The sequence below is a fragment of the Trichophyton rubrum genome (genome assembly GCF_000151425.1).
Source record: "Trichophyton rubrum CBS 118892 genomic scaffold supercont2.6, whole genome shotgun sequence".
In the NCBI taxonomy this organism is placed as follows: domain Eukaryota; kingdom Fungi; phylum Ascomycota; class Eurotiomycetes; order Onygenales; family Arthrodermataceae; genus Trichophyton; species Trichophyton rubrum.
Genome location: NW_003456423.1, coordinates 534,569 through 561,588, shown reverse-complemented (window position 1 = coordinate 561,588; position 27,020 = coordinate 534,569). Strand labels below are relative to the sequence as shown.

Sequence of the window (27,020 nt, the reverse complement as noted above, 5' to 3'; positions counted from 1 at the left end):
GAAGGTTTTTTTATAAAAATCCCTTTTATTTTCGAGGCCCATCTATGAGATTGATAAATAACGTCGATCACCCACAGTTGTCTTCTTTCGTCTTTTTGACTTGCACCAGTGTCATTTAAGAACAGTGCGGCATCTTCAATGCTTGCGTTCTTTCTTTGAGTGTGGCACTATGGCGTCTCTCAATTTAATACCGCTTTCCACACTGAAACGTCTTGGCTTGGCTGCTCTTTATATCGGAAGTGCGCTGGCATGGCCGGAACCTCACGGAGCCCCTTCAAGGAATGTCCCCAGGGATGATTTCCCTATGTTCAATCCCCTTCCCAGTACTGATCTCAACACTCGTATCATTCGATGTGAATATCCCTCCATGAAAGGCTGGACGTATTCCAATAAGAAGAATGGCGACTGGTTAAAATATGTTGGATCAAAACCAGGGGATATCACAGAATATAACATTGACACAGACAATGATAAATATGTTCCTCAAGGGATTACACGGAAGGTAAGCTGCAACCTGCCCTCTTAAAGCAAATTGAAATGGATCTAAACTGTTATCACTTAGTACCACTTAGAAGTAACAGATGAGTCTGTGAACATGGACGGAACAATGTTTGACCAAGCTAAAGTGTTCAATAAGCAATATCCCGGACCGTGGATTCGTGAGTGGCCAAATGATAGATATGCACTTTACATTTGATATCATGCTAATATCCTGTCTAGAGGCATGCTGGGGAGATGACCTTGGTAATGTCAACCCTGAGTTAAATGCAACAAACCATGAGAGGTAACTTACTAACTGTCACCGTTAGAAATTACTGTCACCAACAAGTTGAAACATAACGGAACTGCTATTCACTGGCATGGAGTCCGGATGATGGAAAACATGTTTAACGATGGTGTACCAGGCGTCACTCAATGTCCTATCCCTCCAGGCTCCTCAATGACTTACAGATTCAAGGCTAGCCAGTATGGATCCAGCTGGTATCACAGTCATTATTCCCTACAATATGCAGATGGCCTCTTTGGGCCAATGACAATCCATGGGCCAACGTCAGCGGGCTATGATAAGGCTGTTGACCCACTATTGATGACAGATCACCTCCACAGTAGTGCATTTGAGGAATATCACAAGGAATTGGAAGGAAAGCCCCCTGCGATGGACAGTATTATCCTGAACGGGAAGGGTAAAATTCCCTGCCAAACGTGTACAATTTAATGCTAAATCTACTGATTGCTAATATTTCGATAGGCGATTACGACCAAACTGGTGATTTGAAGAAAAAATACCGTACTGTCCTTAAACCTGTTAGTGCCGCTATCCTAAGCTTCAATTATTGGAACCTGCTAACACTCTAAAAAGGGCAAAAAGTATCTTCTCAGACTGATCAATACGTCGGTTGCCACGACATTCGTCTTTTCTATTGACGGCCATAAATTTCAAGTTGCTGGGTCAGACTTTGTTCCAATTGAGCCTTATGTGACTGACCACATCGCTGTTGGAATTGGTAAGTGATATTTCACTTTATGCCCCACGTAACTCAACATGACTAAGTATGTCTGTGCAGGCCAGCGCTATCACATTATCCTTGAAGGGCTATCTGAAGAGGAGGCAAAGAAGAATGGAAGATATTGGGTTAGAACCACTCCCGCCAATGGATGTTCAAAATTTGCCCCGGGCAGAGGCACTGATGACCGAACTGGCGTTATTTATTACAACAAAGACGATGGAGTATCTCCAACCACCGAAATAGGGGCTTTCTCCTTAGACTGCCGTGACGAGCCACCAGAAAAGTTAGTACCTAAAGTGAAATGGACCGTCCCGGACCCAGGCCTCAATATGGTCGGTGCCTTCGAGAAACCTGCCGATGTACAACTGGGCAAATGGCATCGCCCTGGATATCCTGACACAGATAACCTGGTCTCTAACTGGGAGTTTGGACCATCCCCAATGTGGATTAATTACTCCGAGCCTATTATCAAGAACCTCGACAAGGAGAGCTTCCCTTCAACATGGGTAGTATATCCAGCGGACGATTATGTCAACGATAAGTGGGTTTATCTCGTCATCACAGGGAAGAAATTAAAACCACTTAGCTCCCAAGTGGCTGTCGCCCATCCCGTAAGTCAATGTGATATCATCTCCCTGACAACAATATCCCCTTACAGCTAACATTGATGATATAGATTCACTTGCATGGCCATGACTTCGTGCTTCTACAGCAATCTATGGAACCTTGGGACTCTACGAAGGTCAACCTCAAACTTGACAATCCTCCGCGCCGAGACGTTACTTTATTACCTGCTGGTGGGTTCATTGTCATCGCTTTTAAGCCAGACAACCCGGGCTCATGGCTGCTACATTGCCATATTGCATGGCATGCGTCTGCAGGACTGGCGCTTCAGGTTCTTGAACGCAAAGAGGACTTGAAGGCTTTGACATTAAATAATCCCGATTTCGACTTCATGCAAGAAAACTGCCGAAGATGGGATGCTTGGCACTCAGATAAAACCAATTATTGGAACCCAAGTGGTCACTTTCAGGACGATTCTGGAGTTTGAACAAAGACCAATGACTGGCCACCATGTTTTATATCCTTTGCTTAGGCTGGACCTCGGCCCTGTTGTTTTCATTATGAGTATAGACTACTTACTTGCACACGCCTGGAAGGCATACCTTTAATATTTGCTGCACTAGCCGGTACAGACCATCTCCATGCATATATTATATTTACCGCTCCTGTATATAATTTGTTGGCTCAATATCATCAAAGCTACCTTTCATAATAAAGACTTGACTCTCGAATAGCGGATAGTAACAAACTAATAATATTTTTAATTGCAGCCGAGAAAAGTAAAATAGCAAGTACTAAACTACAGCCTGGTCATTGCCCATCCACGATCGGTGTTGTAATGTTATCTTACTACCCTTATTACATTCCTAGTATATTACTTCATACGAGTTAGAATGATAGTTACAAAAGTAAAGGCAGGAAAGGTTTATTAGAATATTGAAGCAAGGGTCCCAATGGGATCTCCAAAGAGCATGGGAAACCCTAGTAAGCCCATGGTGACACTTCCCAAGACCTGTGCAAGCCCAATTAGGAGTTTGGTTCCCTTACCTTTCTTCTTTTTACCATTGCCATTGACAGCATTTCCTCCATTGACAGATGCGGCCTCCAGTTCTTGGATCTTCATTTCCAAGACCTGGCGTTCCTCATCCCGGAGAAGATGGCCGTTTGCGCGGAGCTTCCTGACAATCTCTTCATACTTCATTTCCTCATTAATCTGCTGGGCCTTGAACTTGAGCTCCAAATACTCCTCATGCTTCTTCTTGTCTCGCTCAAGTTGCCTTTTCATACCCTCTATCTCATTGGTGAGGCGTCGTTTTTCATTACGCCTTTCATATTGTAGAGAGTCCCGGGCTCGTTGAGCTTCATCACGAAGACGCTCATAATTCTCCTTGGCCTCCTGGAGAGCTGCATGGTATTCGGTGTCACGAGCAGCAAGGGCCTCTTCCATGTCCTTTTGAACTTTGGCAATGTCCTGCGTGTATTTCTCTTCGAGCCTCTTCATTTCTTCATTAACTGTGTGCCCGGCGGCGGTGTCAATGAGGTTCTTGTTCTCATCTACCAATTCCTCCTGAATCTTGAGGAGAATTGGGTTGCGCTCAACAATGCTCATGATAATAGCCAGAGCAGAGGCTTTAGTGTCTTCGAATTTAGCCATAGTTGATCCTCTTCTGATCATTGGCTCCCAGAAGTCGGGATCTGACCGGAGAGACTCTTGGTTTTCAAGGGCTTTTGATAGCTCTCCTGACTTTTCTGCAGTGCCCCAGCCAGTTGTGGTGAACACCACATTGCGTAGAGGACTTTCACCACAAAGCTGCCTAAACATCTTCAAATTTCGCAGAGTAGAGCCATACATGCGACGGTCAGTTATTGATTGCATGTAGATTATGCCTGTGAGCATGACGTGTGGAGGGTTGCGGTATGTATAGTCAAGCCAGTTGGCAATCTCCTTGAGAACCTCCGTCTCACTGCGAAATGTGTCGTTGAACCCAGGGGTATCAATCAGAGTAACGTCATATTCGTCCAGAGATAATGTATGGGCAGAGACAGCTGCAGTGCCTAAATATTGACATATGAACACATGTTAGCAATGACCAATAACCACAATGATAGTTGTAACTTACAAGACTTGAACGAATGGCCAATATGGACATCATCAGATCCAGTAGCTGTCTGTATAAAAGTGCTCTTCCCCGAGCCAGTCACCCCCATCACCGCAATAAAGGCCTTCTGGCGCTCCTTCATGGTCGGTGGTATGGACAAGTATATTCTTTGATACTAGTTACGTGGACGGTAACAAGTGTGATATTGATCAGTTCTGCTGCCATGCTATGAGAAACGGTTCTCTGATTCTCTATATAGCAACAATCACAAGCCTCTCTAGACAAGCCTGCCTTTGAATTTCGCCCATGCGTCATACGAAGAGGGCGATAACTAGGGTGCCTTGGCCGCAGCGAGGCTAAAACGAGATAACTTCTCTCTTCGCGAGGCTGTGAGAGTGCATGCATCTCAACCATGTTCGTGCATGAGGCATCAGGCGTGCCTGAACTCACCCGCATGGTACGGACTCGGCTAACCTGAAGCGAGGTGAAGCGAGGGCGTGAGGGGTCGACTCCGCCCTCCTCCGTGGTCATGTGCATTGTGGTGAGCGGTAGATCGTTGCTGTAAACTAGTTACAGCCTACCTGACTTTGGTTCACAGTGAGACTTGGGCAGCAGAGACTTGCTATGAGAGAGAAAGCTGAGCAGGGAATGGAGCTGAACACTTCGTACAGTCCAGGAGTTCCGAAAGCTTCTTTTTAGCAAGTTTGGGCCTCACGGATTAGCAAAGGCTTAACTAGTGGATATTCAAGCATTTGATTGCACTGACTAGTTAGGGGGGCTGGGTACCTAATAATACGGTTGCTATAGGTGTGATTCAGGGGGAAAGTAAAACCACAGCAGCCAGCCATAGGAAGTGCGAAAATGCGGACATGTAGAAGTTAAAAAGACAGATAATACATAAATACATGGAGGCATATATCATCTTGTCGCCCTTAGCAAAACCACAGCTTTAGCCCAGACGCGGGCTATATGGTAATTCTCACAATCGTCATTACCAAAGGCGAGAAGAGCGGGGTGTATGACAACTTCTACCCTCGAGCCGTCTAACTTGTTGTCTTCGTCATCGTCTAGGCCTTGAGAAGGATGGGCCTCCATGGACGGGGAGGAGACTTTGAACTGTTCCAACTTCAAGGATGGAAGGTTTTGACTCTTCATATAAGTTCGTTGAGTCCAAAGCCTGGACGATAGCTCACCGGCATCGATAAATATATCCCGGAGTTTATTAAGGCGGGTTGTTTCCTGGTCACTGGGAATCTTTCGGAAGAGATATTTTGCTGGTCCCGTATGAAAGATAGTGGCAAAATAGTCACTGCAACGATGGACTCGGGAATGGATCTTCTTAGCTGCTAGCTTTTCTTTCTCACCAAGGGCACTCCCTTCTGGTGGATTGTATATCCGAATTAACTGAGACCGCCAGATATGAGCTTCCCGTTCATCGACTATGGGAACAAACAAAATGTTAGTGGTCTTATATAACATGTGGTGAGAAAGGAAGCCTTCATACGATTCTTTAGTTCTGCATAGATTCTGTTTAGAGTCTCGTTAACAAGGGGAGTTCCATCAACTGAGGAATCTTGGTCATCTGAGCCGTTAGTCTGGCCCAAGAAATAGAAAGGGTCGTCGAATATCTGAGTATAGATATCATGAGCCACTAGGGCGTTTAGCAGGATAGATGGTAGTCGGCGTTCCATTTTCCCCGACCGTAGCGTTGCTGGGATACTACCATTTTCACTGAGTGTTACCACCTTGCTTAAGTTGCATAGAAACTCGTCTTTTTCTTCCTCGCTCATTTTCAACGCCTGCAGGCTACTTGCGGAATCCAGAGCGTACTCTTTGCTCCAGTCTCTTAGTTGACGTTGAAGTAAAGAGAGGTCATCACGGATATCTCTGTCGGGCTGGGAAGCCCATTTCCCCTGGCCAATTTCTCCAAAAGCTCTCTCCTGTGTCCGGCGGATCAAGCCATTGAGCTCTCGTATTTTCCCTCGCAGTTGGAAATTTTCATCCTTTGTGAATGAATTTCCTTCTTGTAGCTCAGTAATGACTTGGCGCTGGCGTCCAATTTCTGATCGTAATTGATGGATTTCCTGCTCCATTGCCTGCTCGCGAGACTTGTTGGAACGTCGAGATGAAAACCACGCACTCCCTGTTGGTGCAGACTCTACCTCACAGCAAACGTGGGTGACCCGGACTCCACGATCATACGGATGTCCATCCGGGATTCCGTGTACTTGCGGCCTGTCTGCCGAAACATTTCCACGATTGTCTGTGCCTGTTGGCTCCCCATTGTGCGGCTGTTCATCGTTCTTTGGTGGAGGTTTTGGGCCGCTTTCAGGTTCAGCTAGTGGTTTTCCATTCTCATGCTGGCGTGGCTTTATCTCAACAACTGTTGGATCATTGAGCCTGCTCGAAGACCCTGGCCGGCCTCCCTGTAGCTCAGTCATGCTCGGCTCTTTGGATGATTTCGCAGCCATACCCTATACAAGTCATCAGCATTCAAATCATCAAGCACTATGAATGTCATAAAAACCATGGACTGGAAACCGGCAGCATCGGGGGGCAAGGTTGACCTCTAGATAGCTTAATGGGTATCCAGGCCTTAGTTCAAATTCATAAGTAGTTGAATACCGACGTCTCGAGGATCTTGAGTTCCGACGTGAAGACTTACCCATCACCGTACCAGTTAAACATTGAAAAACGAAGCCTTCTTTCGAAAGGGCGGCGTAAACTGAAGTAAGGAGATATCGGTCAACAAGTATTAATAGCCCTTGCGCTCACTGTCCCCACCACAGCCATCCAGTCAGCAGAGCTTAGATAGAAGCGTGGAATATCGTGCAGAGAGCTTGCGCTCTTGAGTGTGATATATCAAAGACTTTGGACAAGGCTGGCTATGCAGGCATGATAGTCCACTTGCTTCCCCGCAAGTCGGCTGCACGAATATTGACGAAAGTGAAGGTTCAGAACACAGAGAGAGCCTATTATCTCTTTAGGCCCGTTTGCATTGTCCCTTGGCTGGTCTGCATGATTGCTTTTATCAATTTGCTGTGCTGCGGTATCTCTTCGTCTGACCATCGCTATCATTGGTGGAAACTTAACGAAGTCGGTTGTCACAATGTTCGGGCAACAGCTGCATGATGCAAGGCGTCCAAGCCCGTTATCACAGCCTTGTCAGATGTGCTCGGCCTTGCGGGGTTCATGACTTGAGATAGGCATGGGTGATATTAGAAGGCTGTGTTTAGATGCCTGTATGTGGGCAGGGACTAACGAAGGTTTTAAACCCCCTTGTGTTCCTGTGTAGAGAAATGAGCAAACAGGAATGAAGACAGCTTACACTGAGCTGAGGAGATATATTACAATTCCTGATATCTGCGGTTGTTGGAAACCTCTACACCAGCACCTACACTTTTTGATTTGAGGCATATTGCCAAATATCCAGCTCAATGAAAGACAGCGATGCGCTAGACACAGGCTCTCGCCACAAAATAATTGTGGGAGTGGACTATGGAACCACGTATTCAGGTTTGAGATCGCAACAAGCACAATGTCAGAGGATGAAGCATCTAACATTTATGCTATAGGCGTCAGCTGGGCGGAGTCTACCAAGACGCGGTTGGAAGACATAAATGTCATCAATACTTGGCCTGGACATCGGGATTCAACATGGAAGGTCCCGTCGAGAATAGCATATGCATCAGAAAATAAAAGCAAGATACCCGCAGATCAATGGGGATTTCAGGTCTCTCCAAACTTGATGTGTTATTCCTGGACCAAACTGTTGCTAGACAAAAGTGCACAGCTAACAGGTTACGATGATCCATCGTTGAAGGACCTTTTTGGATCCGGCCTAATGAGTCTGCCAAAGGGGAAAAGCGCACAGTCCGTGATCGAAGATTATTTCCGGGAGTTATATGTATATCTTATCCACCAGCTCGAGAAAAAGATGGGAGCCGGTGTTTTCAATGCCACCCCAATGGAGATATATTTGACCATGCCAGCGATTTGGTCAGACCAAGCCCAGCTAGCCACTCGGAAAGCCGCAGAAGCTGCAGGATTCGGGTCAAGGCCGTACGACTCCATCTTCATGATCAAGGAGCCCGAAGCCGCCGCACTTTCAGCAATAAAACCACACCTGGGACCAGATGCCATTGATCCAGTCCAGGTATGCAACCTTTAAATTTGTGGCGGCTCGTGTATTAGCTGACTCCAGATATAGCCAGGCGAGGGTATCCTGATATGTGACTGCGGAGGCGGTACGGTCGACATCACCACATATATAGTTCTAAAATCAGAACCAAGACTAGAGTTTGAAGAGCTTTGTGTTGGCATAGGTATCATTGCCTATCCATATCAAGGAAAGTCAGTCTTCGGTAGCTAACCAGATCATGTTCCGCAATGTAGGAGGAAAATGCGGATCGACTTATATCGACCGAAATTTCAACCAGTGGATGCAAGAGACCTTTGGAGAGGAATATACCTCGGTACCAATGAGGTTACGAGGGCCAGGAAGTAGATTCATGAATTCCTTTGAGAGTGCGAAGCGGAACTTTGGAGGTCCTAACGACGATCGAGGAGTGGAAGTTGGGCCTATCCGGATGGACGTTGGGCCAAGTGTCCACTATGATGATGACGAACTGGTGGTGAAGCTTTCCAAATACGACATGCAGCGATTGTTCGATCCAGTCGTAAAGGAAGTTATAGCTCTGGTCAAGTCACAGGTAAAAGCTGCTGAGAAAAAGAAGAAGAGAATTGACGTAAGTTTACATAACTGGGAGAGCTTCTTCAATCAAGCAGCAACTAACAACTTATAGCGGCTTATACTTGTTGGAGGCTTCGGGGACTCAGATTATCTCAATACCAAGCTAGGTGAATGGTGCAAAGGAAAGAACATCGGCTCTGTGACATGTCCACCGGACTGGTAAGCAGCACCGAGAGGTGGATTTTCCCGTCATATGCAATTGCTAATCGCCATTAGTCAAGCTGCAATTGTCAAGGGTGCATGTCTGCGCGGCTTAGAAGGGCTGAAGCCTGTTATCACTCATAGTAGAGCGCACTATGGCTGGTCTTGGGGAAAACGATTCAGGAAAGGCATCGACCCCGAGGCAAATGCGTACACTGATCCGCTCACTGGCGAGAAGATGTGCAGCGGGAGGATGGAGTGGGTGATTCCCAAAGTATGCATTCAGAAATTGATTCTCGTCACAGGAAATAAGATGAGGCGTGCCTGACTGACTGCCGGCTGTACAGGGAAAACGACTGGACGAAAACTTCAAGATGAAGGCGGACATCCAGAGTACGTTCAAGCTGGGCCAGCCGCTGAACGAGAACATCACCATGTTCTCCTGCACCATGGACGAGCCGCCGGAGAGAGAAGACCACCACCGTGTTGTCAAGGTAGGGGAGATATGCCCTGCCTTTTCGACATCCACGTTCAACGACTTCCAGACGCGCAAGAGCACGTCGGATGGACAGACGTACCACCGCTTCAACTACACGATAGAGGTCAACTTCCGGTCCAAGGGGGGTATCCTGAGCTTTGCAGCCACGTCAGAAGGGAGAGTAATTGCAGATGCGGCTTTGGGGCTGCTCGAGGACTGATATCGTGTCCTGTTCATAGCGGTGTTGACGCTGTTGGTATTTGGTCGAGACTGGAGTTTCTCAAAACGGCACCGAGATAATCTCGTAATGTACCTAATCTTCATATCTGTACAAGACATTCCATAGGCTATTGATCTCTCTCGTCCGCTCTCCATCTCGCTGTCGTCTGCTCGCTGTGTCTGCCTTGGACCGCGCTGTCCGCTCCATGTGAGCCCAGGCAGAAGCCTAGCCACAGGCAGCCCGCCGAAGTCGTCTGACAGATCCCATCATCATCGTCCTAAGCATCATAAGCATCATCATCATTGTTTCTTCTGCCGCCTCTTCCTGTCTCTGTCTCCTTTTTCCCTCCGATCTCAGCGGGAGTTGATGTGCTGTCTCCACTAGACGGACGAGCAGCGAAAAGAAAAGTCCCCCAGTCTTAAAATTAAACATCGCAAGGTCTTAGCAAGCAACAACAACACCAACAACCAACAACCTACAACCTGTTCTCGCTCTTTTTCTTTCTTCCTCCTCTGTTCTCAGCTGGCACAAGCCGCCTCTTTCTCGTCGAGCGCCCTCGTCTAAGCTGTCGTCCGAAGACTACTCTCTGCTCGGAGACAGCCTGCTTCTCGTCTCTTTCGCCCGGCCACACAAGCGGACGTCGGAGCCCTTTTTCGCTGGTCCCTTGAACCCCCCCCCGCTAACCAACTACCTGACCGAAGTACCCATTCGACCAGAGATCGAACGCCAGAAGAAGATACTACGTGCCGCGGAACCAGATCCAGCAGTTGACATGGCCTCTCCTGATAGCTTGCGACAGGAGAATGGTGCTCTGAAAGGTGTGCATTTGCCATTACCACTTTTCCGCCCCCATCCTGCCCCCTTTTCCTCACCTCGCGGGAGTTGCGAGGCCAGCGCCTCACGCGATATATGGGCGGTTAGAGCCATTGCACGTTGATATAAGAGCCTGTGACTGGAGCAATTACTGTCCTAGTGCAGTTCTCTTGGAATATGGGAGTTCTGTATAGTTATTGACGCCTGCATTTTCAATAGACGACACATCCGGACAATCACCACCACAGCATCAGTCGAAGCAAGACGTTGACCCTGACACGGGCGATTACTCTGAAGGTACGAAGAGTTCTACTCTACCTAGTGATCCCCCCGAACGAATTATTACAGAATTCACCCGCGAGAAAGTGTGTTCTGACACCCATAAAGACGGCGGCGGTGAGCGACCAGTCCGTCAGAAGCTAAAGGAGACTTCCATTGCGGGAACAGGGACTGCAAACCCAGACCAAGCACCCGAACAAACCAGCATGGGCGAGGAGAACGGCGAGTTGCCAGAAGGCAGCAAGACCGATACGAATACAACCGAGCGTGGACGCCTGAAGAAGAAGCGGTCTCTCGATGACCTGATGAACGACGACGGACAGTCAGGTCACTACGAAGAAAGTGGCCATAGGAGAAAGCGCTCTAGGGATTCGAAAATGGAAACGACCCCTGAACGGGATGCCGAGCCAGAAACATCCACACTCGAGCTAGAAAAGGTGAAAAGCCCAAAGAAGAAGCGAAGCAGAGACCAATTCGACAAGGACTTGGATTCAAAAGCAGACGACGAAAGTGCGAAAGAGAATGATGATTCCACCGCTGACCCTTCCAAGGAGAATGCAGGATTGGAAAGCTTGGGAGCTTCACCTAATAGCCGCGCAGACAAGGGTGAGCCAGAGAAGAAGCGTCACCGTGATAACTCGCAGGACCGGCATACCGAAGAACCAAAGGACACCACTGCTGCTTCGAAGGTAGGCCGTGAGATGATTGTTGATTGACGTTTTATACGTGCGCTTACATTTTATTTTTATAGTCTACACTACCAAACCCTTTCTCCAACACTTCTGCTACCTCTCCATTTGGGTCCTTGGCTGCCTCGAAGCAGAGCCCTACTAAGCCAGGCGAGCAGTCAGCGAAGGAGCAAAGCACCAATCCTTCTGCCTTCGCAGCCTCGAAATTAGCTGCATTTTCAGGATCCGAAACCTCTCCTTTTGGCGCAATTGGGGGCGGTGCGTCCATCTTTAAGAGCAAACCTAGTACAGAAGGTGAAGGAGATGGCAAAACTAGCTCCACTGGGTCCGGAGCATCCCCATTTGCAGCTGCTACCTCGGGACCTTCGCCTTTTGGTGCATCTTTCAGTGGGAGTGCATTTGCAAAGAGTTCGTTTGCCAGCGGATTTGCTGCGGCAGCACCAAAACCTGGTGAACGACTGACTAGTTTTGCATCTTCTAAACCAACAAATTTTGGATCCACGACTAAGCCAAAAGCATTTGGCTCAAAGGAAGAAAAGAAGGACGATGATGAGGAGGAAGGAGAAGATGATGGCGAAGGTGACGAGGAAACGGGAGAAACCTTCCAAGGGCTTGAAGAAGAGAAAGAAGACACACGGTTCTTCAAACAAGAGAGTAAGCCGTTCCAACCCAAACGTCAACCCCTTAACTATCTACTGACAGTGCCTTTTACCTATAGCCGAGACTGGAGAGGAGGATGAAGAGACACATCTTTCTGTCCGAGGGAAGCTCTTCCACTTTACTGGTAGCGAATGGAAAGAACGCGGCATCGGCACTTTCAAGCTCAACGTGAAAAAATTGCCCGAATCTGCTGCAGGGGACGAAGAAGAAGGCGGAGCTGCTGCTACAAAGCCAACGAAGAGATCTGCCCGATTTATCATGCGCACTGACGGCGTATTCCGACTCATCCTCAACATTCCACTTTACAAAGGGATGAAAGTAGGAGACGCAGAGGGCAAGGAGCCCACTGGAAAACACGTACAAATTGCTGGAGTCGAGGATGGACGAACAGTGCCCCTCTTGCTAAGGGTATGTAAAAGCAACTTTGTCCCTTCTCCCTACTACCGATTAGGCTATCATTTTGAGCAATGAGCTAACATCTCTACGCTAACCAGACATCCAATGCCGACGCTGCTAAGGACCTCCATGCTGCCGCCCAGGAGATATTCCATCAAATGTGACAGCGAAAGTGAGAAACAAGATAGAGTGCATGGCCGGCTCTCAATCACTCTTTTTATTTTTCTTGATTGTCATGTAACAGAGTCCTTATCTCTCTTTTTTTCTTCTCCTTAATGCAAAATTAAACGGATAAAAAGGATATAATCAATGATCAAGCAGTCTATATTCATGTCTGCCCGCTGACCTGTGTGCTGCCCTACCGATGACATAACTCTCACACTGCCTCGAAAGAGGGCAATCAACAGTCAAAATTAATAATGAGAAGGCACATCCAGCCTACTACTATGGCAATGCGAATGAAGAGGAAGCTATCAGCGGAAGCAGCATACCCAAAAAGCCTCAAATTGCCAGGGAAGACTCAAGAGTGGACCAACTAGACCATTAATTAGATCAATACTAAGGCCGTGATTAAAGCCCCCGAAAGGACCTCCGCTGCGGACAATAGTAATTGCTACAGGTAATGTTAAAGCTGAAGCGTAGAACCGAACTGGTAAGGGGAATATGCAAAAATACCACATGCAATATTAGATCTAGCTATACCAAAGAGGAAACGCTAATGTTGGGAGGTCAAGGCTACTCAGATACTAAGAGTCTATGCCAATCAAAACATGTCATTTATTCAGGTGAGAAATATCTCGGAGTAGAGATGCTGGGAACGTCTCCCCTGGGGTTCGTAACTGAGTAGGCTAGATAAAATCTCCGTCAAAGCCATCAGGTCCGTCTCGGTATTGTTAACCTTTCGGTCAGCAGTTTTCTCACGCCTTTTGAGGCGGATGGATAGTTATTCTAGAACTAGTATAACTATGTAGTTAATTACCTACAGCAAAGCTTTTGAAAGCGAAGGCAGCCAGAAAATATCAAAGGCAAAAGGGAGAAATCAACAATCCCCCCCGGACGCAGCCAACACGCCGCAGGGTTTAGGGCGTATTTACTGAGAATAACTAGCAGGTTCGTAACTAGGTAACTAGTTATGCATTTATGTCACTCCTGTTCATATACCTCGAGCCATGGCGAGCATGCTAGAAAACAGCAGTGAGCACCAACCCTTATTCAATGCGTCCCCTACTTAATACGAAGCATACCCACGCCATCCAAGACTGCGAAAATATTCGATACTCGCTCTGGGTGCTGTCATATATAACTGCTAGGAAAATATCGTGTCACACTGTCTGGAAGTTCCAGGCTGCCCGCTTGGCCAACTTGCGTCGTATCCCTTCTTCTGTTATGCAGTATTGAGCCTGGGCGTTTCCACCCACCCCCCTCGTCCATACTATTGTTGAGCTTTTGCAATATTTGTCAAGTAGAAAGCCTGTCAATAGTGGAAGATAGAGTTTGGGAGCAGTACACTCGGTTTCAAGGCTTATGCTTGGAATAGAGCATCTAGCATCGAAATCAAGAATGTCCTTCGATCCACGAGCTGAAGCCATTAATGCTGTTTCGCACCGAGTGCCATGAAAACACAGGTTTTTGAGAGAACTATATATGTGCACGATAAACAGTTTATGATAATGCGCCATCACGGCAAGATTTCGATGATCATCTCTCATGGCGACAGAAACCAACACGATTCTTATCCTTTTTTTAGCAATTGGAGGCGGGCCATGATGCGACGGGAGTATTTGGAGGACAATAACATGATGGACGTTGTTGTGATTTCTGCCTGGACAGAGTATTTAGTCGGCGTATACAGTGCGGAAAAAGTCGCATCTATGCTTGGGCATAGGGCCTGTTCCCGAAGAAGGCTATGTACGGAACCACCATGACTAACACCTTGTTGGAAGAGGCATTGCACCAGATGAATATCGTATTCTAGCAATTTTCAGGGGTGATGGCCCAGAACGTGACATCGCCTTTAGACATTCGTTCTATACCATTTCAACAACAATCCCCAGCAAATTCTTTCCTGGGAGAAGCTCAACCGATGCACTGAGGGATATCGAAGATGCAATCTTCGCCCGCACAAGAGTTCGCGATGATAGGAAGCGGTATGAGCTTGTAAAAGCAATCAATGACATGTCTCATGATTTTTCTGTTATTCAATACTGATAGTTGTAGCGATACCCCGTGGAACCTTAGCCTTAGTTAGCGTATCGTTCGCGTTTGAAAAAAGCCGGTCAAAAAAAAAGGGGGGGGGGAACGACTTCCTCTGACTAGAATGCAGCAATCCAGCCATCAATTCGTAATCTCACTATATCCCCTACATGTGTAGACCCATCTGCTTCCACTGTCACCAGCTCCAAGTCCCGAAGGACGTGCTCTATATATTCAGCGGCACCGCTTAGTTTAAGGATAAGACAGATGGCACGATGAATGCCGAGAAGCCGAGGAGACGGGGGGTCTATTGTACGGTTGGGACTGAGCATCAGGGTGCGAGTAACAGGAAAAAAGGGATCGCTTAGAAAATCATCCTCGGTGGAATGAATCCTGTATTCATACGCTCCGCCTGTAGGCTCCAAGTATATCTTGAATTCACCAAAGAGCCGGTGGTTATCAATGGTTAGTGTAAGAGCGTTCGATGGGCTGTCGATCTTCGGGCCATCGATGAAGTGAGTAATGCCGGGATCGAACATGTCCAGAATCCGGAGTACGATCTTCTTCGATTCAGTCTCATATCCAGTTAGTAAGATGCTAGGCGCTGCAGGGCTCATTCCTACCAGATCTTCATCCTCAGAAGCAACTTTTGTTAGGCAATGTGGCAGTATATGGGCAACTTCTAGATACTGGAAGTTATCACGTCGCTCTGTTTTAAGGAGCCTGCCATCATCATCTGTACAATTTTTGTCAAGCGCAACGCGTCGTCTAGCTTCTGTAATGTCAAATTTTCGAGTCACAATACATCGATGGTGATCACGAATGAGGCAATCGTGTCTCAAGACAGATATGCGCTGTTTTGTGCCAGTAGGGGTCGACGCTTGTATCGTGGATAATGAGGTGGGTGTCGGCTGCGGTGTCTTGACGGATGATGCTCTAACTGTATTGCTTGAGTTAGAAAGCAATCGCAAGTAGGAGGCAAATTGAACGCACGTGGAAGAAAGAACTGGGTAACCATGTATTGTGCAAATTTTTCAAGAGCACTCATCACATCGTTTCGCGCGGTTGGCTCCCATGAACTGATATCCTCGAAGTATGATAGTGCCAACGTAATGTCAGACGTAGCACCAGTCAAATTCTCATGCAGAAATGTGAAGAAAAGAGTTAAGAATGAGTCCTTTGAAAAGACATGCTCTAGCGTGACATGTATCAATTTAGCAGGCTTGTATCTATTTTCTATTTCTCGATCGAGGCCATATTCCTTGACGAGCATATCAAGGAGGCTCTTTGCTGAACTAGACTGTTGTGGAGTAAGCGAAAAGGGCTCCAAAAAATCCAGGATCCCTTCAAGGGATGACTGATGCCTGTGCAACGACATAGGTAGTTGCTTGGATAGGCGGAGTTGATGCTGGAGTCTAGAGAATTAGATACTGGCGGGCAGTGGAGGTTGGATTGGAACTGCAGGTGACCCTGGCCGGTCGACGTCGGAGTTGTTCTCGGGCCGCGGTAAAGCATAAATGGATGACTAATTCTATTAAGTTGAGACGCGCTTAGGATAAGGTTGGTTGCTTAGCGCGGTAGCTGATAAACTTTACTTAGGCGATGAAACAAACATTTGGTAACTTGAGGTTCTCTTCCCGGTTGTCCATCGGTTGGTTGGCTGCGGGAGTAATGATTATCCGAATATTTTAGCGTCGTAGACATCGAATGGATTTCTTTGAACTCCGTGTTCTGAAAGCTTCATTCTATACTGAAACCAAGCTCCTCTTTTCGTTACCATGAAGCGGACACTTCTCCGTGGAGAGATCTCCTATTCCTCGGCCAAAGATAAGGAGGTCAATATTCTTCACAGACTTGAATACCCAGAAAAGCAGAATCAGTTTATTACAGAGCTAGTCAACAGAGAGCAATGGATAAAGGGGGTCGTTGCTCATCATCTAAATATAACTCCTTCGAAGTGTCATGTCGCGGACCCACATAGATGGCTCTGGGGCAGCTTCAATTTGTGTATCCCAGTTACTATCCATAATTGGATAAGGGAGCAACCAGGGAATCAAGTACTTCTCCGACTACCACTTCCATACAAAGTTGGTGAAGCATTTCGGCCTGGTAATATGGATGAAAAAATACGATGTGAGGCAAGCACATATGCATGGCTAGAAGAGAACCATCCTCATATCCCTATTCCGAGACTTTATGGATTTTCGCTATCTTCAGGTGAATCAGTAAGTGTGCTGTACTTATTATTTATAATATTACCACTAGCTAATAATTCTAGTTTACTACTAGAAAAAACTTGCCATTCTTCTCGAGATACTACCAGTATATACGCCGCCAGTTATACCTCTGGGCAAGCAAATTTATCTGGTCAATATCTGTTCTTCCATCCGCCTATATTCGCCATCAGCCTCTCGCTCTTAGTCCTCCCTCCGATCTGGCATACCTTCTGATAGAATATATTGAGCCAAAGCAAGGGACAATGCTATCAAATACCTGGCAAACACACTCGAATAATACGGCTTTGCGAACTACACTTTTTCGAAGTCTTGCCCGTATCTTACTAAGTTTTGCCCGAGTTCCTTTACCATGTATTGGTTCATTTACTATTGATAATAATGGATTTATCTCATTATCAAATCGACCTTTAACCCTCGAAATTCAAGAACTCGAGAATGAGCAGATTCCTATTGATATACCCCGTGATTATACCTATCAGACTTCAGACTCATATATTACTGATATTGTGAGCCTTCATGATAACCGCCTTCTTTATCAGCCAAATGCTATTAATAACGGTTCGGACTATATTCAACAGATAGCAACACTATCAGGAATGCGTATTTCTATCCCTTTCTTCTTTTGTCGGGAATTACGCCGAGGACCGTTTATATTTTCTCTGACTGACCTCCATCAGAGTAATATATTTGTTGATCAGCACTGGAATATCACCTCTCTTGTTGATCTTGAATGGGGATGCTCGCTACCTATTGAGATGATTCATCCGCCATATTGGCTTACAAGTGAGTATGCGGATGCTATTAATGAGGACGAGTATAGGAAGATGTGGACTGAGTTTGTCCATATCTTAGCTCAAGAGGAAGATTATGCTTTTATGAATCAACAGCATAATTATAGCATGAAGAGCACTCGGCTATCTACAATAATGACAAAAGCATGGGAAATGGGTACATTATGGTATTCACTTGCTCTCCGGAGTCCTGCTGCTATCTTCTGCTTATTCCTTGATCGAATCCAAACAAAACTCGGAAAAGATAATTATAGCAATGAGGAATATGGCCTTGTAATGGCGTTCCAGTGGAGATCGGATATCGGGAATATTCTCACAAAAAAGTTAAAGGATAAGGAGGCCTATGATGTTGATCTTCGACGAGCTTTCCTTCCATCTGAGACCTCAGACCCTTAGTTCTGGTTCTGATTCTTAGGGCTTTCAGCGCTCCCTTGGTTCCGTGTAAGTATATCCAATGTCTTTGCATGGTGTATTTCAGTCCGCACATCTCTTGCTCGTTGTCCGGAGGATAGAACAGTTTGTAATTCAGTTGGCGATGCTATAATCCCATAGGATGCTGTTTCAACCTTGGATTCCTCGCTCTTTGTCGTGTTATTCTTTTTCTCAAACTTGTCGGCCATTTCTCCCTCTTTATTGTTTAATTTTAGGTGAAGAGCTTGCTATATCAGTTGACGATACGACCTAATACAAGTTTATATGAGGTATCTAACCTGGACTAAGGATTTCTTGAAGCTAATGTAGAAAGAAGTTCGGTATTAGTTGATTCATAGAATTGGCTGAGGATATTAAACCAGCTATGTGTGCTTTGACGCCTTTACAGGCATCCACATGCAAACTTTCAGTTGTAACTAGTGCAATCTTGACTAATACTACTCTTGAGTTGGCAGTTGGTTTACATGAGTTTCCCCTCTCTCTTTAATGGCTTAGAGTATCGTTCTGCATAAATACGAGATTTGACATGGGATGCATCCAGTTGTAACCTCCATCCCATGTAATAACTTGCCTGCAAATCCTGTGGAAGAATGTACACGTTACCCCCGTCCCACCCTTCGCAATTGACCCTAGTCATATAACTTTTTTTTTCGCCATTAGTTTATTGTACACCTGGAGAGGCTCTGTACGGAGCAAATGGTACACTTTTTAACAATGAAGTTCAGGGGCTTTACTGACCCTCTATAGATCCCCTAGTATAATAGGCTCAAAGTATGTGAATAACTCCCCCGAGGGAGGGTAACTACTTAGATGATAGGTAACTGACTACACACTGAACTTTGTAGACATACTATCCGAAAAAGATGTGAATTTACCCTGCGAGATCATGACAGAGCAATGAAAACTGAAGAAGCTACCTAGGTATAGTTAACATGCAATAGCCCGAGCCTTGGATATCACCCCCTCTTTAAGAATCGCACACTCAAACGGGGGAGAACCAACAACTTCAAATACTCCGTCAGAAGCACTGGCCCAATTTGGCTTGTGACCTCCGGCATCCACCCACTCCGTGATACTCTGCCCGTTTTCAAAGTGACTACCGACATGCTTGTGTCTCCCAGCTATTGCTACAAACCCCTCTTTCGCCATTGGATAAGCCTTTTCGCAGAAGCCACACCAGAACCGACGCTGATAATCACCTCCAAGATAGCAGATATTCACAAACGCGTCCTCTGATTCAAGGTTATGGCCCTGCTTTAGATGCTGCCTAAACCCCTGGGGACGTTCAAAAAGTCTCGCACATTCTTTTCCACTTTCAATACCCACGGGGCACCGCCAGATCTGTCGTACAGAGTGGTTTTTGCTTTCATGGGCAACCCATGAATCGAAACTACCGAAGAGGCGAAAGCAACCTTTGAAAGTGCAGCCATATATCCCCGAACTGGGCTTCTCCCGGGTAATACTCTCTAAATGGACGATGCTATAAGTTGTCAGCTCACCAAGACATCGGTATCAGAAGTTGAGATTCATACAATACAAGATCCAAGTTTGGTGGTATTGATCCAGGCAATCCCCTAAAAATGTAAGCTGGATTCTGGATTACCACAAAGAGGGGAGATTCCCGTACTTATCACCATATGCGCTGCCACTAATTCAAGTTAGCTAACGGGCCGTATTAATGATAATTAGTCGCTAGATTTTTATACCTAGGGATAACGAGCATGCTTCTTTCACCAGGCCTCATATTAGAGATGCCCTCATTAAGTCCTGGCAGGAAAATGCCACTTAGTATAATTCAACTGATCATATACTTAAGGTACTACTACCAGAAGGAACAATTTTGTCCCCAATACGGAATTCTTTAAAACTGTGATCTCCGGGGATGATAATTCTACCAAAGATCAGTCACCATCCAGTGTGAGTGGAGGAAATCTTACTGTTTCTCTTCGCGGTAGCTCTGCTGATTTTGGCCGTGCCACGGATAGCATAAGTATGACACCCTCACCATGTCGTTGGGGGCTGGATAGTTACCACTTCCTTCGAACAGAACGTATTTTGTGACGACCATTTTGAAAATCCAGGCACCGAATATTTGATAATACGAACAATTGGCTTGATTGAAATTGGTTTGAGGGGAAAAAAAAAAATACCTAGCAAGGGATTGAGAAGGAGAGAGACACCGCGCTATATATCACAATTCTTTTTTCCCCTGCTAGAATTCTAGTACTAGTTCATGCATGGGTGTCATGGCTGACTTGGAGGTACGGATGTATCCTCCGCATAATGTAGCAATGTGCAGCTGCATGGGTACCTGCTGGAGGCATTGTAATCATGAATGTGTCACTATCTTAATGAGATATAGTTTGTCAAATGAATAGCTAGAAGCAAGGCATTAACATACATAAAATGAATATAAGGTAGTTAGCAAGGGTAGGATGAATTAATTAATGTGTAAAATTCTTCATTCTTCATATCTCCTAGACAATAGCGGCCATTATCGAGATTGTGTGGAAACCATCCCTAGTCCATGAACTCTACGGTTATGTTAGCTAAAAAGCCATCAAGTGGAAAATTTTGATCGACACTCAGCCATATCGCATTTTAATACCTTTGGGTCATAGACTGCACGAGTATGTTGCATAAGCCGCTCCCGGTTTGGAAATTTTGATGGACACTTGGCCCTGCCACAATCAAAAACCCTTGGGTCGTGGGCTCTGTGAATATGCCGCGTAAGTTTTCACAAGCTTGAAAACTTTGATTGACACTCAGCCATATTACATTGGAAAATCTCGAGTCATGGAATGCACGGGCATGCTGCATAAGCTGCGTCTGAGTTGGAAACTTTCACTGACACTTACTCCACCATGATCAAAAAACATTGGGCCGTGGAGTTGGGTGTGTCGCTTTTCGGATCCCGGAGCTGGAAACTGATTGGTAACTGCCAATGTTGTATTCAAATATTCTTTTAATATGGGGTAGTTGGAATAGGCCTCGAGCTTTAGTGTGCAAAACCCTTCTTTTCCCGAAAGATATTGACACACTAGTGATAAGGTATTATTTGCGACTTGGGATTTAGCAGAGGTTGGTGGTGGGGCAAGAGCCTCATAGATAATTGGCTGTGCCTAGCAAACTCTCCGCCAAGCCCTTGTATCCACAATAAACGGGACAACCTTAAAGCTTCATGATTTGAAGCCAAAGTAGAGCGGCCTGGACGGAGTACTCCGTACCCATAATTATATTAAAAACCAGCGAATTTATCTCTTTCACATTTTCCAAATTTTTCTCGCTGTTCTTGCATAGAGGTCTCATAAGCATCGTTCCACTTAATAACCGCCCTATCGAGGTCTGCATCCTGAACCATATCCCTGATAGTATATGTATACCCCCCCTGTAGCTCAAAAGTCGCCTCATTCAAACCTGGTGGATAAGGGCGGAAACAGGATACAACTGTCGGGAAGGATGCATTACTTGTTAAATGCAACCCACTTGGTTTGCTATCCTGGGTACGAGCGTCTTCACTCATTAGTTAGTTTCCTCAATATTGGTCTAAAAGGAAGCCGGAATACTACGTACCTCCATTAACTGTTTCTGATGTAACAGAGAAGATTCTTAGAAATCCAATGGAGAAGGCCACACTCCTTTCTTCGAAACCCTGACTAGACAGATAAGCCCGTGAATGTGGTGGATTCTCTGTTGGAGCATAGGGTGCGTCTTGCTTCTCCTTGTAGCTCATTTCCTGCTGACTTGTATAATTCCCTGTTGGCGGATCCTTATCGGTTGACAGCTCCTGTAACATTGGTTGCCAGTGAGAAAGACAGCAGAAGAGTTGGGAAAGCATATTTTCAAATTTCGTAAGAGAGTTGTAAGGGATCAGACTCGACGCGGGGTTGGATTAAGGAAGAAAACTGTCCAAGCTGAGAGAAGCGGTGAGCAGCTTTCTTATATGCGGTCATCTCAATTGAATATCATGATCTAAGCTTTAACTACATGATAGTGCTCCAAGCTATGGATTGTCTAGCTTCTAAGTCGATTGTTCGTACATGTACTCCCAGGGCTGGCAGATGTTCCACAGCTTTTGATGCCTCAACAATAAAGTTCTGTGCCGAAGCGGGTCCCTGGTTTAACTAGTGGGGACGAACTTTTAGTTAAGGATGACGCTTAACCAAAAATCACTAACTCTGTTTACATGTAAACCGAGATATCGAATTGTGGTTAGCGTCGATTTTGATTTCAACTGACTTGTCGATATCTGATATTTTGCTCGACAAAACTAGCTTCATAATGAAGAGTAACTGTCTTCTCCTCTTTCAAACTGAAAATGGGGGCTATGGGGAGCAAACAGCTTGCGGAGCGGATAATCATCGCTTGTGGTCAGGTTAATGGAGATGAGCGTATAGATGGAGTTCTACTTCAGGATGAGAATGTGAGTTTGCACCGAAACGTTTAACTATCTACCTCTAATTTCATCAGTTTAAAGAACAGCTTGCAGGTCTTGAAATTCCAGCGCCTCTACGGCAGCTTATTAGCAGTCAGGCAGGGAGAAAGCGCCATGAATATGGTGAAGAGAAAATCATACAACACCGGGCTTTTCAGACCTTGTGGGCAGCGCCCGCACCTAAGCTTCACCCGGCCGTCGGACGTGCTCTTTACAATGGACATAACGATCCATCATCACTCTTTCGAGGTGTCTCAAAGAATCTCTGTCGAGAGAGCTCACCCGCTGACTACCTCAACTACCTGTATGAACTTGACCAAAGTCGTCAAGTTAACGGAGTTCGATGGCGTCTGTCTTTGATTCCCATATTGGAGCTGTTTAATAAGTTCGGCAATCCGCATGCAAACACTGAGACCTACGACCACCTTTTTAGGCTTATCAGCGAATCCAGCCTTCGTTTTCAACATAGAGACAAAATTCGCAAGTGTCTACCGGGATGGGTATCGAAATCTAAGAGGTATAACACATTGGTAGAGGAACTAGGGATAGGCAGCCTTTGCGTCCTTCCTGACATCGGCGATTCTCTGTAAGCAGCCCCTATGTGCAATTTTTGATGACCCTCTTCTAACTAGGATAGTTGGGAAACTCACCTGCCGATGGAAGGACCTGTGCATGCCGCTTGTACGGCATTATTGTTGGATCGTGGTATTAAGCAGGCCGCATCTGCGACAGTGGACGATAGAGGTAGTATCACAGTCGGTACCGCTACGGAGACAGTTATAGGATATTTGCGCAGCCTTCTTGATAAGATCCCATTCCTCTATCAGGGGCTGCAGTTCGGTTCTCCTGTAAGACAAGGGGAAGGTAAGTTAGCCTGGATCTACCCATAACGGCATCACAGTATCTAATGAAGTTCATCCTCCAACTACAGTACGTCGGCGCAGGAAGCGTAGCGAATTTGGCCCAAACGAAACTTTCAGGAGACGGGCTTCTTTCCAAGCATGTGCAAATGAGCAGACTACACGGCCACGACAGGATAAGACTACGCAACAAACTCAGAAACGCCGCCGTCTACATGCTATATTGAGCAACCAGCAGAGCGCAAGGAGCCAAGATGGGTTGATACATCGTTCCCACGACGTGCAAAGTTGGACGGAGGGCGGACATGGAAGCGACCTAGCCAATATCTACCCAGAGGTATTAACAAATAGAAATCCAGATGATTTCGCGCGAGCTCCAAGCGAACAAGCTACTACCGCCAATCAACCAGTTAATCAGGAAGTACAGCAACCTCAAAGTCATGCGATGGATCAGGAGATCGAGAATTCAACCCAAAACCTGGATTTGCTTGCTAGAGCCGCCGCAGACAGTAACGCTCCCACAAACTCCGAAATCTCTTCGGGCTTTACTGAGGAAGTAGCGGCTACTCCGTCGGAATGGACGTCAATGGGACCTGAGGTAGTAACCGACGGAGAGCTGGAGGCGAACAGCCTGTCAGGTTTACAGTTGCAACACTTCCAATCGTGTATGGCTTTATACCCAGAAACTGGAGCTGTTTACGTACTGACTTTGACTAAATAGTATCTGCACACCCCAACGGGCAGAATTCAGGCTATATAACGCACGGGAATGTTCCAGGTGAGATGGACAAAGGCCGTACCGCGTTGGCCGGTAGCCTTCCCTTTGAAGACAGAAACCACTCCAAGCCTGGACATTGAGACACTGCCAGTGACATGGGGCCAGGCACTGTTTTAGAATCCGCAACGTATGGAGACCCGTCAAATTGGGCTGATGACGGCGATATAGCACAGTCTCCTCAAATCGGGGACTTAACCACGTGGGCAAACACAGATGATGCAGGCATTGTCCCAATATCCAACACCCAGACCACGGATATACTAGTATTTCCTCCCTACGGCCATCCGCTGTCCTGGGGTGGGATGGTGGATGAGGGAAGCTTTTGAGTTACCAAGATATGTCCAAGACCAGGGGGGTGGAAAGTTCTTTCCGGCGACAGAACCGTGGCGACTTCTATCGCCCAGTTTCTCACATATCTAATACAATAAACAGCGATATTCCTCCCCCTTGGGAACCAAAAACCATATCATCATCACCCGAAAGAAGGATATACTCCCCGTGATCTAAGGCGTTTTTCTCTTTGAGAAATGGAAGACCGTTATTTGTATCCACATACTCTAGCCCTAGTATGATCAAATATTTGCCGGGAAATGGTTTGGGAAGCGTGCCGCCCTTGTCTGTCCAAACGACAGCATAGATTCGGCGACGTTCTCTCGTGGGTTTACTTTGAAACGCTTTCCAGTTTTCTGAAGGACATATTCCGCAGCTACGCGATCCTTTTTAGTGATTTATTAGTATGCTTTACTTCACTGGTAAAATAAGACGTTCAAACCTTTAGCCACATATCAATAACTGGTGCAATTTCATTTTCACAGCCTCGAGGATATAACCAAGGATACTTATCATGAGAGCTTCGTTGGACCTTTGCTCTCACCTTGGTTGCAACTTTGGCTGCGGTTTCTCCAAGGGACGCCATATCTGTCCAGTTCCACGGGTGTCTAATTGCCTCTCACTTCCCCGTTTATATATTAGACCGCATGCTTTGTGACGGAGCGTGCGTGATGCAGTTGCTTAGGAGCATATGGTAGACGTGTTTTGTTTCGACACCTATCCCTATGCCCCTCATCATAAATCGATGTTCGAAAGGTGCACATGACTTGCCCCTCCACGGGCCATAGTTAAGAGCCCAGTCGTGTGCCAAGCCCGATAACTAGTTAAAATCAACATTCTGCTTCGACTTGCAGAACCTACAGTTGATAACTACCAAAAACCTGGTATAATAAAAGAGACTTGGAATTTTGCTAGGTAGTATAAAGCCAAGTTTAATTACCTCAGGACTTCGAGCAGAGTCTTCGGCATTAACCATTAGGTAAAAGGGTACCCATAAGGAGGAGACTAACGAATTCTAGTTCCAGCTAGTTAACTAGTGGAAGTGCAATCTCATTCTATAGCAGAGGAGCACTGAAATTATAATAACATAAACCATGGCTTTGGCTTCGCTATATGGGGCAAAAAGCCTTTGGTAACACGAGTCAGTCTTCTGACATAGCTGTTGTGGCTATGAATTGTGTAAGCAACCAAACTGTTTTTCTGCTGCTAGTCACCACCACCTTAGATCCTCGTAAGGTAACTATGTGGATGAAATTTGAAATCACAATATGTGCCACAAAATACAGAATTGGATGCTCAGACGAACTGAGCTACATTAACAGCCGCCTTACTCTATGGGGCTTATGCAGCATGGATCAAGTGCTAGAAAACAAACGCCTGTAAACTCATTATATATAGAGCTTTAATATCCCTATACTCAGTGATATCCTTGATGGTAAATTATACATTATACCAAATATATGTTATCTACATAAGCTATCCCTCTATATATTTGTTTGCCTTCGTCGCGAGCATGGCATCCCAGCTCCCAAGAATACTATCAGTTTCCAGCCCTAGGATTCTATACCATTTCGCTATTACCGGACTACAAGCAATTGCGGCCTATTATAATCTCGAAATCCCCCGGAAAGAGCTAAAAGAGATCCTACATCAACTTCCTGAAGGAGCGGATGCCTGTCTGCAGGTAATTGTATGTCAAATTAATGCCAATTTTGCCCCAGATAGCCCTCCCGATGATGGTATTATCCAGCTTATGTCTGGGGAAGCTGGGAGTGAAGAACGAGAGATGGTCCTTGAGGATGCATGGCAGGTTTAGAAAGCTAAAATTAAGCTTGATAAGACGAAAAAGGAGTTTATTACCCGGTTCGATACAATCAGGGTAGGTGGTAAGAATGTAATTCAAAGGAAGTTTGGACTGACTCGAGTAATAGAATGAGGCGAGGCGGCTGGTTTGCAACCACAGTGTGAAGGGTTACCAGAAACATCTACTTAAAGTTGAACAAGGTATATGCCCTTGCGGAAGCACCCGCAGAGTTCTTCAAAGCTAGCAATTTGATTTTCTCTGACGACTATACTCCAGAGCTCACGGCTTTTCCTCTGTGTGCCGAAATGGTCCCTAAGCCAGTCATAGTGAAAAACAGGGAAAATAAGCGGCGCCGCTTTGTCTCTAGCCTGTCGCTTCAGTGTGATATCAAGGATTGTGATTGTCCTTGTAAGTGTGAAAATACTCACTCCTCAGTCTTGTAAGTTTTCATTTCTACCATCGCCCATACTTCTGACCGTACTTCTGATCCTAATTTACGAAGTTCTAAGTGCATGCCTTGTACCGTGGGAATCATAGAAGAAGTGTGTCCTGGGGCATCA

At 46.0% G+C, this 27,020-nt stretch overlaps 14 protein-coding genes across 16 annotated transcripts in view; 7 read left to right on the top strand and 7 right to left on the bottom strand.

Annotated features, from left to right (window-relative positions):
• Positions 1–1,215: 1,215 nt before the first annotated feature.
• TERG_05618 (uncharacterized protein) lies at positions 1,216–2,559 on the top strand (the record flags this gene model as incomplete). Of its 2 annotated transcripts, XM_003233696.2 has the most annotated exons (4): positions 1,216–1,305; positions 1,361–1,505; positions 1,566–2,119; positions 2,185–2,559. In XM_003233696.2, 4 exons carry the CDS (start codon positions 1,216–1,218, stop codon positions 2,557–2,559), a joined length of 1,164 nt encoding a protein of 387 aa, XP_003233744.2. The 2 variants fall into 2 exon arrangements, with proteins under 2 accessions (XP_003233744.2, XP_047606650.1); XM_047750007.1 differs by lacking the exons at positions 1,216–1,305; positions 1,361–1,505 and having other exon boundaries at positions 1,544–2,119.
• Positions 2,560–2,938: 379 nt separating this feature from the next.
• Positions 2,939–4,313, bottom strand: TERG_05617 (uncharacterized protein; the record flags this gene model as incomplete). 2 transcript variants are annotated; one of them, XM_047750006.1, is made up of 3 exons in its annotated part: positions 2,939–2,949; positions 3,120–4,127; positions 4,193–4,313. In XM_047750006.1, the coding sequence occupies 3 exons, from the start codon at positions 4,311–4,313 to the stop codon at positions 2,939–2,941; spliced, it is 1,140 nt and encodes a 379-aa protein (XP_047606649.1). The 2 variants fall into 2 exon arrangements, with proteins under 2 accessions (XP_047606649.1, XP_003233743.2); XM_003233695.2 differs by lacking the exon at positions 2,939–2,949 and having other exon boundaries at positions 3,001–4,127.
• A 1,297-nt stretch (positions 4,314–5,610) lies between these two features.
• Positions 5,611–6,642, bottom strand: TERG_05616 (uncharacterized protein; the record flags this gene model as incomplete). The annotated part of the gene is made up of 1 exon (XM_003233694.2): positions 5,611–6,642. The coding sequence occupies one exon, from the start codon at positions 6,640–6,642 to the stop codon at positions 5,611–5,613; it is 1,032 nt and encodes a 343-aa protein (XP_003233742.2).
• A 1,764-nt stretch (positions 6,643–8,406) lies between these two features.
• On the top strand, positions 8,407–9,968 carry TERG_05615 (uncharacterized protein). Its single transcript, XM_047748465.1, has 3 exons — positions 8,407–8,919; positions 8,977–9,083; positions 9,141–9,968. Exons 1-3 carry the CDS (start codon positions 8,551–8,553, stop codon positions 9,391–9,393), a joined length of 729 nt encoding a protein of 242 aa, XP_047604447.1. The 5' UTR covers positions 8,407–8,550; the 3' UTR covers positions 9,394–9,968.
• A 567-nt stretch (positions 9,969–10,535) lies between these two features.
• On the top strand, positions 10,536–12,764 carry TERG_05614 (uncharacterized protein; the record flags this gene model as incomplete). Its single annotated transcript, XM_047748464.1, has 5 exons — positions 10,536–10,581; positions 10,796–11,544; positions 11,607–12,198; positions 12,263–12,612; positions 12,699–12,764. The coding sequence occupies 5 exons, from the start codon at positions 10,536–10,538 to the stop codon at positions 12,762–12,764; spliced, it is 1,803 nt and encodes a 600-aa protein (XP_047604446.1).
• A 2,148-nt stretch (positions 12,765–14,912) lies between these two features.
• On the bottom strand, positions 14,913–16,171 carry TERG_05613 (uncharacterized protein; the record flags this gene model as incomplete). The annotated part of the gene is made up of 3 exons (XM_047748463.1): positions 14,913–15,368; positions 15,417–15,733; positions 15,787–16,171. The coding sequence occupies 3 exons, from the start codon at positions 16,169–16,171 to the stop codon at positions 14,913–14,915; spliced, it is 1,158 nt and encodes a 385-aa protein (XP_047604445.1).
• A 1,101-nt stretch (positions 16,172–17,272) lies between these two features.
• Positions 17,273–18,217, top strand: TERG_05612 (uncharacterized protein; the record flags this gene model as incomplete). Its single annotated transcript, XM_003233690.2, has 1 exon — positions 17,273–18,217. The coding sequence occupies one exon, from the start codon at positions 17,273–17,275 to the stop codon at positions 18,215–18,217; it is 945 nt and encodes a 314-aa protein (XP_003233738.2).
• Positions 18,218–19,180: 963 nt separating this feature from the next.
• On the bottom strand, positions 19,181–20,321 carry TERG_05611 (uncharacterized protein; the record flags this gene model as incomplete). The annotated part of the gene is made up of 5 exons (XM_003233689.1): positions 19,181–19,733; positions 19,881–19,901; positions 19,960–20,020; positions 20,077–20,144; positions 20,191–20,321. 5 exons carry the CDS (start codon positions 20,319–20,321, stop codon positions 19,181–19,183), a joined length of 834 nt encoding a protein of 277 aa, XP_003233737.1.
• A 1,170-nt stretch (positions 20,322–21,491) lies between these two features.
• TERG_05610 (uncharacterized protein) lies at positions 21,492–22,049 on the bottom strand (the record flags this gene model as incomplete). The annotated part of the gene is made up of 2 exons (XM_047748462.1): positions 21,492–21,766; positions 21,827–22,049. The coding sequence occupies 2 exons, from the start codon at positions 22,047–22,049 to the stop codon at positions 21,492–21,494; spliced, it is 498 nt and encodes a 165-aa protein (XP_047604444.1).
• A 522-nt stretch (positions 22,050–22,571) lies between these two features.
• TERG_12314 (uncharacterized protein) lies at positions 22,572–24,406 on the top strand (the record flags this gene model as incomplete). Its single annotated transcript, XM_003233687.2, has 5 exons — positions 22,572–22,676; positions 22,724–23,274; positions 23,326–23,552; positions 23,620–24,213; positions 24,270–24,406. The coding sequence occupies 5 exons, from the start codon at positions 22,572–22,574 to the stop codon at positions 24,404–24,406; spliced, it is 1,614 nt and encodes a 537-aa protein (XP_003233735.2).
• A 15-nt stretch (positions 24,407–24,421) lies between these two features.
• On the top strand, positions 24,422–24,652 carry TERG_12313 (uncharacterized protein; the record flags this gene model as incomplete). Its single annotated transcript, XM_047751288.1, has 1 exon — positions 24,422–24,652. The coding sequence occupies one exon, from the start codon at positions 24,422–24,424 to the stop codon at positions 24,650–24,652; it is 231 nt and encodes a 76-aa protein (XP_047606648.1).
• Positions 24,653–24,898: 246 nt separating this feature from the next.
• On the bottom strand, positions 24,899–25,242 carry TERG_05608 (uncharacterized protein; the record flags this gene model as incomplete). Its single annotated transcript, XM_003233686.1, has 2 exons — positions 24,899–25,042; positions 25,099–25,242. 2 exons carry the CDS (start codon positions 25,240–25,242, stop codon positions 24,899–24,901), a joined length of 288 nt encoding a protein of 95 aa, XP_003233734.1.
• Positions 25,243–26,169: 927 nt separating this feature from the next.
• On the top strand, positions 26,170–26,472 carry TERG_05607 (uncharacterized protein; the record flags this gene model as incomplete). Its single annotated transcript, XM_047748461.1, has 1 exon — positions 26,170–26,472. The coding sequence occupies one exon, from the start codon at positions 26,170–26,172 to the stop codon at positions 26,470–26,472; it is 303 nt and encodes a 100-aa protein (XP_047604443.1).
• Positions 26,473–26,645: 173 nt separating this feature from the next.
• Positions 26,646–27,020, bottom strand: part of TERG_05606 (uncharacterized protein) — a gene marked incomplete at both ends in the record, with an annotated part of 1,011 nt that continues 636 nt past the window's right edge. The window contains one exon of the mRNA XM_047748460.1: positions 26,646–26,865. Within this exon, the coding sequence (XP_047604442.1) occupies positions 26,646–26,865 (220 nt within the window). The remainder of the gene's footprint in view (positions 26,866–27,020) is intronic.